Below are 12,896 nucleotides of genomic sequence, written 5' to 3' on the forward strand. Positions count from 1 at the left end.
AATCCTATAGAAAATGTGTGGGCACAACTGAAAAAGTGTGTGCGAGCAAGGAGGCCTACAAACTTGACTCAGTTACACCAGCTCTGTCAGGAGGACTGGGCCAAAATTCACCCAACTTATTGTGGGAAGCTTGTGGAAGGCTACCCAAAACGTTTGACCCAAGTTAAACAATTTAAAGGCAATGCTACCAAATACTAATTGAGTGTATGTAAACTTCTGACCCACTGGGAATGTGATGAAAGAAATAAAAGCTGAAATAAATAATTCTCTATACTAATATTCTGACATTTCACATTATTAAAATAAAGTTTCTAAAACTGTTTGAATGGTGTCTGTGAGTATAACAGAACTCATATGGCAGGCCAAAACCTGAGAAGATTCCATACAGGAAGCGCCCTGTCTGACAATTTGTTGTCCATCTGTTCCATCTCTATCGAAAATACAGCATCTGTGCTGTAACGTGACATTTTCTAAGGCTTCCATTGGCTCTCTAAAGCCGCCAGAAAGTGGAATGGGGTGTCTGCTGTCTCTGGGCGAAGAACAGTAGGAGAATTTGTAAGTGGTCAGCCTGGGGACAATGACACTGGAGGTGCGCAGTCACGAGACTACTCCATTTTTTTCTTTCAGCCTTTGAATGAATACAACGTTGCCCGGTTGGAATATTATCGCTATTTTACGAGAAAAATAGCATAAAAATTGATTTTAAACAGCGTTTGACATGCTTCTAAGTACGGTAATGGAATATTTAGAATTTTTTTTGTCACGAAATGCGCTCGCGCGTCACCCTTCTGAAAGTGACCTGAACGCACGAACAAAACGGAGCTATTTGAATATAACTATGGATTATTTGGAACCAAAACATTTGTTGTTGAAGTAGAAGTCCTGGGAGTGCATTCTGACGAAGAACAGCAAAGGTAATCCAATTTTTCAAATAGTAATTCTGAGTTTAGGTTGTCCCAAACTTGGTGGGTGTCAAAATAGCTAGCCGTGATGGCCGAGCTATGTACTCAGAATATTGCAAAATGTGCTTTCGCCGAAAAGCTACTTTAACATCTGACACCGCGATTGCATAAAGGAGTTCTGTATCTATAATTCTTAAAATAATTGTTATGTATTTTGTCAACGTTTATCATGAGTAATTTAGTAAATTCACCGGAGGTTTTCGGTGGGTATGCTAGTTCTGAACATCACATGCTAATGTAAAAAGCTGGTTTTTGATATAAATATGAACTATATTGAACAAAACATGCATGTATTGTATAACATAATGTCCTAGGAGTGTCATCTGATGAAGATCATCAAAGGTTAGTGCTGCATTTAGCTGTGGTTTGGGTTTCTGTGACATATATGCTTGCTTGGAAAATGGCTGTGATTATTTGTGTCTATGTACTCTCCTAACATAATCTAAAGTTTTGCTTTCGCTGTAAATCCTTTTTGAAATCGGACAATGTGGTTAGAATAACGAGAGTCATCTTTAAAATGGTGTAAAATAGTTGATTGTTTGAGATAATTGAATTGTTGTATTTTAGTTGGTTTTGTATTTCGTGCCGTTCGATGCCATTGGCTGTTGGCTAGGGGTTCCGCTAGCGGAACGTTTGTCCTCAACAGGTTAAGTAATTAATTTGCATTTTATTGCGTGACACAAGTATTTGATCACCTACCAACCAGTAAGAATTCCGGCTCTCACAGACCTGTTAGTTTTTCTTTAACCTCTCTGGCGCATGTGGGACGAACTCGTCCCACCTACGTAACAGCCACTGAAATCCAGTGGCGCGATTTTTGAATCGTTAGAAATACTATTACTTCAATTTCTCAAACATATGACTATTTTACAGCTATTTAAAGACAAGAATCTCGTTAATCTAACCCCACTGTCCGATTTCAAAAAGGCTTTACAACGAAAGCAAAACATTAGATTATGTCAGCAGAGTGCCCAGCCAGAAATAATCAGACACCCATTTTTCTAGTTAGCATATCATGTCACATAAACCCAAACCACAGCTAAATGCAGCACTAACCTTTTATGATTTTCATCAGATGACACACCTAGGACATTGTGTTATACAATACATGCATGTCTGTTCAATGAAGTTCATATTTATATCAAAAAACTGCTTTTTACATTAGCATGTGACGTTCAGAAAAAGCATAACCCCCGCAAACTTCCGGGGAATTTACTAACAGTTTGCTAAATTACTCACGATAAACGTTCACAAAAAGCATAACAATTATTTTAAGAATTATAGATACATTACTCCTTTATGCACTCGATATGTCCGATTTTAAAATAGCTTTTCGGATGAAGCACATTTTGCAATATTCTAAGTACATAGCCCGGCATCACAGGGCTAGCTATTTAGACACACACCCAGGTCAGCCTCCACCAAAATCACATTTCCTATAAGAAAAATGTTCTTACCTTGCTTGTTCTTCGTCAGAATACACTGCCAGGACTTCTACTTAAATAACAAATGTTGGTTTGGTCCCAAATAATCCATCGTTATATCCAAACAGCGACGTTTTGTTCGTGAGTTCTAGACACTATCATAATGCTACATCACGGTCTCGAGCATGGCGCATTGGCGTGACAAAAAATGTCTAAATATTCCATTACCGTACTTCGAAGCATGTCAACCGCTGTTTAAAACCAATTTTTATGCCATTTATCTCGTAGAAAAGTGATAATATTCCGACCGGGAATATGCATTGAGCCTAAACAGCCGAATTAAATTTCTCCTCAGGAGCGAATCGTGCACGCGCCTCATTCAAAGGTCCTCTGAGCCGCCACTTGCCAAAGGCGATAATGTGTTTCAGCCTGAGGCTGCCTCGTAAACCTTCAGGTATTTCCAGGGTTCTGAGAGCCTATCGGAGCCCTGGGAATTGTCACGTTACAGCTAAGATCCTTACTTTTCAATAAACAGATGCAAGACGCACGACTCCTTGTCAGACAGGGTACTTCCTGAATGAAACCTTGTCAGGTTTTTGCCTGCCATAGGAGTTCTGTTATACTCACAGACACCATTCAAACAGTTTTAGAAAATTCAGAGTGTTTTCTATCCAAACCTGAACAATAATATGCATATTCTAGCTTCTGAGTTGGTGTAGGAGGCAGTTAAAAATGGGCACATATTTTTTCCAAAATTCTCAATACTGCCCCCTAGGCAAAACAGGTTAAGAAGCCCTCCTGTTATCCACTCATTACCTGTATTAACTGCACCTGTTTGAACTCGTTACCTGTATAAAAGACACCTGTCCACACACTCAATCAAATGGACTCCAACCTCTCCACAATGGCCAAGACCAGAGAGCTGTGTAAGGACATCAGGGATAGAATTTTAGACCTGCACAAGGCTGGGATGGGCTACAGGACAATAGGCAAGCAGCTTGGTGAGAAGGCAGCAACTGTTGCCGCAATTATTAGAAAATGGAAGAAGTTCAAGATGACGGTCAGTCACCCTCGGTCTGGGGCTCCATGCAAGATCTCACCTCGTGGGGCATCAATGTGATCATGATGAAGGTGAGGGATCAGCCCAGAACTACATGGCAGGACCTGGTCAATGACCTGAAGAGAGCTGGGACCACAGTCTCAAAGAAAACCATTAGTAACACACTACGCCGTCATGGATTAAAATCCTGCAGCGCACGCAACGTCCCCCTGCTCAAGCCAGCGCATGTCCAGGCCCGTCTGAAATTTGCCAATGACCATCTGGATGATCCAGAGGAGGAATGGGAGAAGGTCATGTGGTCTGATGAGACAAAAATAGAGCTTTTTGGTCTAAACTCCACTCGCCGTGTTTGGAGGAAGAAGAAGGATGAATACAACCCCAAGAACACCATCCCAACCGTGAAGCATGGAGGTGGAAACATCATTCTTTGGGGATTCTTTTCTGCAAAGGGGACAGGACGACTGCACCGTATTGAGGGGAGGATGGATGGGGCCATGCATCACGAGATCTTGGCCAACAACCTCCTTCCCTCAGTAAGAGCATTGAAGATGGGTCATGGCTGGGTCTTCCAGCATGACAACGACCCGAAACACACAGCCAGGACAACTAAGGAGTGGCTCCGTAAGAAGCATCTCAAGGTCCTGGAGTGGCCTAGCCAGTCTCCAGACCTGAACCCAATAGAAAATCTTTGGAGGGAGCTAAAAGTCCGTATTGCCCAGCGACAGCCCCGAAACCTGAAGGATCTGGAGAAGGTCTGTATGGAGGAGTGGGCCAAAATCCCTGCTGCAGTGTGTGCAAACCTGGTCAAGAACTACAGGAAACGTATGATCTCTGTAATTGCAAACAAAGGTTTCTATACCAAATATTAAGTTCTGCTTTTCTGATGTATCAAATACTTATGTCATGCAATAAAATGCAAATTAATTACTTAAAAATTATACAATGTGATTTTCTGGATTTTTGTTTTAGATTCCGTCTCTCACAGTTGAAGTGTACCTATGTTAAAATTACAGACCTCTACATGCTTTGTAAGTAGGAAAACCTGCAAAATCGGCAGTGTATCAAATACTTGTTCTCCCCACTGTACATACATACATACATACAAACATACATACATACATACATACATACATACATACATACATACATACATACATATATAAAACACAGGGATGCAACCCAAACAAAAGAGCGATGTGTAAACCTCTAAATAATACACGGCACTAGACCTGTAATAACAAGTGCACAATAACACAATACACACACACACACACACACACACACACGTGTTTGATTTGGGCTTCGTCCCCATCGTTTTCATGACGTACTTTATTTTAGGTGGAGAAATAAAAAACCCTATTACGTATTCCTGCGCCTGTCTCCTATCATTCTACAGCGTGCCATGTATGAGAAGACATATTTGTTAATTCTATGTACACAATATCGGTGCTTTATCTGTGGAATATGTGAAAGGCTAATATCGCCCGATGATATCGGTCAACCGATTTATCGGTCGGGCTCTAGTATTAATCATATAGATGAGCTTTTGGGGATGTGTCAATTGTCAAGTGGTCTGGTCCGTTCGTTACCTTTTTGGACGGCCAGAATTTATTTTGCCAAGAAAAAGGGCATTATAGACAGCTTTAGTTGTACTTCAAATAATCACTTGATATGCTAACCGGTCTTTGTCTCTCCCTCTTCCAGCTCTGGGGGACATTACTTGCACTCTGCTGCTGCTCAACTCAGACTTTACCACCGCTTGGAATGTCAGGTATGGACACCAGCCAATGACTCCAGCTCCCACCAGCTGTGTTGTGTATTAGGGCCGGGACGATAGCAGTATCGCGATTCTCGTTAGTATTGGAAACAAACATTATTTATTTTCCAAGTTATAGCATGCAATATTTTACATACAGCAGGTTTAGAAAGGACCAAAGCTTTCGTTCTGCTTTATGTTTTAATTTTTGCCATGGAAAAAATATTGCAATACTAGATCATCCCGGCCCTATTGTGTATAAGCTATGTGTGTATATATGTTGTGGCAGCAATAACAAAGTCCTGTAAATAGACCCACTCCGTCCGCTCACTCCCTATCAGCTAGACAGACAAAAACTACCAGATTCCTTGATATAAATGCTTCATGCAACAACACGTGTTCCTTATGATCTCAGAGGCTGCTTTTTAAATGGCATTCTCTAGAATGCTTCAGTCAGTACTGTGTTGAAATATTAACTATCCTGAATTCTTAGCTGCTCTGAAGAAATTAGGCCAAGCTGTCTTTTTACTTGTTTGAACCTCCGCTGAGTCCCCTCATATTTGTTTTTGCTTTGTCTTTACGGGGTATTGTGTGTATATTGATAAGGGAAAACATTTATTTATACATTTTAGAATAAGGCTGTAATGTAACAAAATGTGAAAAAAGTCAAGGGGTCTGAATACTTTCCGAATGCACTGTATATATAGCCTTCCCTGTGGCTCAGTTGGTAGAGCATGGTGTGTGCAACGCCAGGGTTGTGGGTTCGATTCCCACGGGGGGCCAGTACAAAAAAATGCATGAAATGAAATGTATGCATTCATTACTGTAAGTCGCTCTGGATAAGAGCGTCTGCAAAATGACTAAAATGTCTAAAAATGTCTAAATGTCTATATTGTCTCATTTCATCAGTCTTTTATTCTTCTTTCTAGCTATTTCAATCTCACGGTTTGATGTTAGACATTCACCATATTTCAAAAGAAAATGAAAAGCCACACACTCGGGTAGCTTTGATGCAATCATTTCTTAATACTAATTACAATCATTTATTTATCAACGTTTCGACAGCAAGCTGTCTTCATCAAGGTTTCAAGAGATTCAGTCTCCAATAGAGCCAGACCGATAAATCAGTTGACGGATATTATCGGCCGATATTAGCCTTTCACAAAAATATTTATATCAGTCTTTATTCCACAGATAAAGCACCGATATTATATACATAGAATAAACAAATATGTCTACACATTTGCAGTAATTTTTTGAAAATGTCAATGGTTGCCTGAAGAGTGCCTGACATCATTCAGTCCTAGGTCACAACGTGAGAGCGAGTAGGCATGGTAGTTTGACGGTGAATAGCTTGCCACAGCCAGTGTATATGAATAAGTAAATAATTAAAAGAACACTTCACCAAGCAAGCAGCCCATTCCTCATCACTAAGGCCATGTGTTTGCATTCATGATAAGTAGCTAACGTTTGCTAGCTAGATAAATTAGAACGTGTGACTAAAACCAGTGCGGCAAGTATTTGCCTGCATAAACGTTTTCAGTCATGCCATTTTGCAGTGTAATGTACGTATTGTTTCTGTGAGAAAACATTGTTGTAATTAACAGCTAGCTTGTGCTTGTCATAACTTACTCTCATTGCAAGGTTGCCATAAAGTGACCTTTGACTGTTGTTAAACACTGTAGTAAATCTACTCAAGACAAATGCTGACACCTAGCGGTGAGATTAGGAACAGCATGTTACTGCATTTCAATGCTTATTTGTGAACAGTGCAGTTTCAGATTTACTTTGAAAGAAAGTTTAATTCATTCAGCCAGACACCCCTTGTGGCGGTTTAGCACAAACACTTTTGCATTCTTCTTATCCACTGCCATAGATAGACATCTTTAAGTTGTACCTAAGAAGGTAAACTAAACAAGTTTTAACGTCGTATTTATAGAGGATTTTGTTTCCTTTTGGTGGATTTCCTGTAAACCACAAATAAAATGTTCTTAAATAATGTTCATTGTAATATTTTGTTAAGAAATCATAATTTATAGTATCTGTTAATCCTTTAGAGCACAATTTGTGTAAGAAAAGGTTGGTTTTTCATTTCACCCTGGGATTCAGTGACTTTTGCGCCCCTAAAAATCGGTATCGGACGCAGAAATCCCATATCGGTCGGTCTCTACTCTCCAATTTGTACTTTCTGGAGATACACCAAAGTATGTGGACACCCCTTTAGATTTGTGAATTTGGCTATATCAGCCACATCCGCTGCTGACGGGTATAAATTAAAGCACAAAGCCATGCAATCTCCATAGACAAACATTGGCAGTAGAATAGCCTTAATAATGAAGAGCTCAGTAACTTTCAACGTGGCGATACCACCTTTCCAACAAGTCAGTTCATACATTTTTTGCCCTGCTAGAGCTGCCAGGGTCAACTATAAGTGCTGTTATTGTTAAGTGGAAACGTCTAAGAGCAACAACAGCTCAGCCGCAATGTGGTAGGCCACAATGTGGTAGGCCACACAAGCTCACAGAACGGGACCGCAGAGTGCTGAAGCGCGTAGTGCGTAAAAATCATTTGTCCTCGGTTGTGACACACTACAGAGTTCCAAACTGCTTCTGGAATCTACGTCAGCCCAAGAAATGTTTGTCGGGAGCTTGGTTTCCATGCACGAGCAGCCTCACACAAACCTAAGATCACCAAGTGTCGGCTGGAGTGGTATGAAGCTTGCCGCCATTGGACTCTGGAGCAGTGGAAACTCGTTCTCTGGCGTGATGAATCTAGCTTCACCATCTGGCCATCTGACGGACGAATCTGGGTTTGGAGGATGCCAAGGGAACGCTACCTGCACGAATGCATAGTGCCACCTGTAAAGATTGGTGGAGAAGGAATAATGGTCTGGGGCTGTTTTTCATGGTTCGGTGGTCTGGGGCTGTTTTTCATGGTTCGGACTAGGCCCCTTAGATCCAGAGAAGGAAGTCTTAACGCTACAACATACATTCTAGACGATTCTGTGCTTCCAACTTTGTGGCAACAGTTTGGGGAAGGCCCTTTCCTGTTTCAGCATGACAATCAAATACAATTTTATTTGTCACATGCACTAAATACAACAGGTGTAGACCTTACAGTGAAATGCTTACTTACAAGCCCTTAACCAACAATGCAGTTTTAAGAAAAATAAGTGTTAAGTAAAAAATATGCCCCTGAGCACAAAGCAAGTTCCATGCAGAAATGGTTTGTCAAGATCGGTGTGGAAGAACTTGACTGGCCTGCACAGAGCCCTGACCTCAATTCTATCGATTACCTTTGGGATGAGTTGGAACGTTGACTGCTAATCGCCCAACATCAGTACCTGACCTCACTAATACTCTTTTGGCTGAATGGAAGCAAGTACCCGCAGCAATGTTCCAACATCCTAGTGGAAAGCCTTCCCAGAAGAGTAGAGGCTGTTATAGCAGCAAAGGGGGGACCAACTTCATATTAATACCCATGATTTTGGAATGATATGTTCAACATGCAGGTGTCCACATACTTTTGTTCATGTAGTGTATTTTGGCCAGCTATAGGTTGTATTGAGTTGTGGGCCCTATTCATGAATTGCACTTTTCATGAACATTTGTTTTAGAACTAAGCGTTTTCCTCATTGCATTGTCAATTGACACTGATGAAGATATATATATATATTTTCTTTCCCTCCCCTTTTTCTCCTCAATTTCGATCTTGTCTCATCGCTACAGCTTTCCAACGGGCTCAGGAGGCAAAGGTCGAGTCACGCGTCCTACGAAACATGACCCGCCAAATCGCACTTCTTAACACCCGCCCGCTTAACCCGGAAGCCAGCCGCACCAATGTGTTGGATTAAACAATGTTCACCTGCTTAATTTAGAAATGTCATTGTATACTGAACTAAAAATATAAACTCAACATGCAACAATTTCAAAGATAAATCAAAAAGAAACAGAGTTACAGGACATCAGTCAATTGAAAAAAAATATTTGTCTTTAATATATGGATTTCACATGATTTTATCAATGTATTTATTTGTAATAATGACAATTACAACAATACTGAATATACACTTTTATTTTAACTTAATAATACATAAATAAAATCAATTTGGTCTCAAATAAATAATGAAACATGTTCAATTTGGTTTAAATAATGCAAAAACACAGTGTTGGAGAAGAAAGTATAAGTGCAATATGTGCAATGTAAAAAAGATCACGTTTAAGTCCCTTGCTCAGAACATATGAAAGTTTGTGGTTCCTTTTAACATGAGTCTTCAATATTCCCAGTTAATACGTTTTAGGTTGTAGTTATAGGAATTATAGGACTATTTCTCTCTATACCATTTGTATTTCATATACCTTCGACTATTTGATGTTCTTATAGGCACTATAGTATTGCCAGCCTAATCTCGGGAGTTGATAGGCTTGAAGTCATAAACGGCGCTGTGCTTCAAGCATTGCGAAGAGCTGCTGGCAAACGCAGGAAAGTGCTGTTTGAATGAAGGCTTACGAGCCTGCTGCTGCCTACCACCGCTCAGTCAGACTGATCTATCAAATATCAAATCATAGACTTAATTATAATATAATTAACACACAGAAATACGAGCCTTTGGTCATTAATGTGGTCAAATCCGGAAACTATCATTTTGAAAACAAAACATTTATTCTTTCAGTGAAATACGGAACCGTTCCGTATTTTATCGAATGGGTAGCAACCCTAAGTCTAAATATTGTTGTTACATTGCACAACCTTCAATGTTATGTCATAATTATGGAAAATTCTGGCAAATTATTTACGGTCTTTGTTAGGAAGAAATGGTCTTCACAGAGTTCGCAACGAGCCAGGCGGCCCAGGCGGCCCAAACTGCTGCATGTACCCTGACTCTGCTTGCACTGAACGCAAGAGAAGTGACACAATTTCCCTAGTTAATATTGCCTGCTGACATTAATTTATTTTAACTAAATATGCAGGTTTAAAAATATATGTACTTGTGTATTGATTTTAAGAAAGGCATTGATGTTTATGGTTAGGTACATTGGTGCAACTATTGTGCTTTTTTTTGCAAATGAGCTTTTGTTAAATCATCACCCGTTTGGCGAAGTAGGCCGTGATTCAATGATAAATTAACAGGCACCGAATTGATTATATGCTACGCAGGACAAGCTAGTTAAACTAGTTATATCATCAACCATGTGAAGTAAACTAGGGATTATCTTTTGATTGATTGTTTAAAAAAAATAAGTTTAATTCTAGCTAGCAACTTACCTTGGCTCCTTGCCTCACTCACGTAACAGGTGGTCAGCCTGCCACGCAGTCTCCTCGTGGATTGCAATGTAATCCGGCATAATCGGCATCCAAAAATGCAGATTACCGATTGTTATGAAAACTTGAAATCGGCCCTAATTAACCGGCCATGCAGATTAATCGGTCGACCTGTGATCCAGAGCATCCCAAACGTGGTCAATGGGTGACATGTCTGAGTGTGCAGGTCATGGAAGAACGGGGACATTTTCAGTTCCCAGGAATTGTGTAAAGGTCCTTGCGACATGGGGCTGCGCATTATCATGCTGAAACATGAGGCGATGGCGGCGGATGAATGGCACGACAATGGGCCTCAGGATCTCGTCACGGTATATCTGTGCATTCAAATGGCCATCGATAAAATGCAATTGTGTTCGTTGTCCGTAACTTATGTCTGCCCATGCCATAACTCCTCCGCCACCATGGGACACTCAGTTCACAACATTGACATCAGCAAACCTCTCGCCCACACGACACCATACACATGGTCTGCCAAATTCTCTAAAACAACGTTGGAAGCAGCTTATGGTAGAGAAATTAACATTCAATTCTCAGGCAACACCTCTGGTGGACATTCCTGCAGTCAGCATGCCAATTGCACGCTCCCTCAAAGTCTGGGAAATTGTGTTGGAGTGGCCTTTTATTGTCCTGCTGGGGATTCAAGGTACGCTTGTGTAATGATCATGCTGTTTAATCAGCTTCTTGATATGCCACACCTGTCAGGTGAATGTATTATCTTGGTAAAGGAGAAATGCTCACTAACAGGAATGTAAACAAATTTGTGCCCCAAATTTTAGAAAAATAAGCTTTTTGTGTGTATGGAACATTTCTGGGATCTCTTATTTCAGCGCATGAAATATGGGACCAACACTTTACATGTTGCGTTTTATAATTTTGTTCAGTGTATTTCCAGGCCACTATAGTGTAATTTAGACTGAACAGTCATTAGTCACTGTTCAAAATGACTGGGCATCACTCGACTTTTGGGCACCAATGCTGCGGCGTCTGTAGGATGTTCATAACAATGGAAACAACAAGACAGAGTGACGGAGCTGCAACCCATGAATTCGGAGTTGAGATGACCAAGTGTAACAGTATTGCTTCCTTCCCTCTTCTTGCCCCAACCTGGGCTTGAACCAGTAACCCTCTGAACTAGAGTTGGGCGATATTCCGCTAGCATCGTCTATCGACGATAATTGACGGCCTCCGTCAATGGTGACGACATTGTGATGTGACAGACGATGGTCTATTTGAACTTAACGTAGTCTCGCAGTGCACAGCGGGGTAGCACACAAGTGACATTCCGAGTAATTTGTCTATTTCTATTTGCTGTAGTCTATTTCAATAAATATGTTTTCTACAGAACGCTAGAGTGGAATGTAGGCCAGACAAAGTGGAGAATCCTAGTCAGAAAATATTGTTTCTCTCTCTCTGTCGGATGCATGGGCCTTAGGCTATAGCCTAAACCTATTAAAAAAAATGTAGAACATAACTATCTTGTCTAGCTGTTTTTAAAAACTTGGCCTATATTCCATTCTCTCTCCATTCGATAGGCTATGAGAATGACTTCGGGCTATTGGCTATGCTTCCATCGTTTTGTGCATGGCCCTCTTCCAATAAAACAATGAATCTAACGGAGTAACATCTCAAAACCTTATTTGAATAGCCTTAAAACATAAGGTAGCCAGGGGACTAATAATGAGAGAGAACAAACAATGTCAATAGCCTATAATAAAATCGAATGACAAGTTTAATCAAGTTTAAGCTTATTAAGAAAGAAATGATCCATGGGGGCCAGAAAAATTCTGCCAAAAACATATCCTCCTACTAAGCCTATCATAGAAGCTTTAAGACAAGTTAAAGGTTGCAATATGCAGAAGTTGCTGTGCCATTTCCTGGTTGCTAATATTCTAATAGTTTGCCTAATTTTAGTTTATGTGACAAAACAAGCAAGCAAGTGTAGAGAATCATTGTACCATCTAAACCGCTGTGAAATATATGTTCAATAACCAAAATGATAGTATTTTCAGCTGTTTAAAGCTGATGTTCAAAACCGAAAGTAAAAGACTCAAAAACAAACTTAAGAACGGGAAGCATAAAAATAGCACACATAGAACAGATCTACCTCTTCTTAGACTTGCTTTCAATGATAATGACAGATCCATAACTTACATTTCCTTGTGAATTTGGTCGGGTCGCCCAAAATGTTACATATTGCAGCTTTAAATTTATGAACAGTAACTTATTTCCCAAATATTCTAGTTTAAGTTGGTGTTGTCCTAAAGTTGCACTTTCAAGAATGGAAGCCTATAGGCATAGGCTATTCTCATACACAGCTGTATGAGAGATAGAACACACAATATTATTTATTTACTATTATTTTAAGAGGCAAA

General features: G+C 40.2%; 1 protein-coding gene across 1 annotated transcript in view; it reads left to right on the forward strand.

Annotated features, from left to right (window-relative positions):
- Positions 1 to 12,896, forward strand: part of LOC115164097 (protein prenyltransferase alpha subunit repeat-containing protein 1) — a 76,025-nt gene that overhangs the window by 22,238 nt on the left and 40,891 nt on the right. Inside the window, exon 3 of the mRNA XM_029716215.1 lies at positions 5,151 to 5,217. Coding sequence (XP_029572075.1) covers positions 5,151 to 5,217 — 67 coding nt within the window. The remainder of the gene's footprint in view (positions 1 to 5,150; positions 5,218 to 12,896) is intronic.

The sequence above is a fragment of the Salmo trutta genome, chromosome 27 (assembly GCF_901001165.1).
Source record: "Salmo trutta chromosome 27, fSalTru1.1, whole genome shotgun sequence".
Taxonomy (NCBI): domain Eukaryota; kingdom Metazoa; phylum Chordata; class Actinopteri; order Salmoniformes; family Salmonidae; genus Salmo; species Salmo trutta.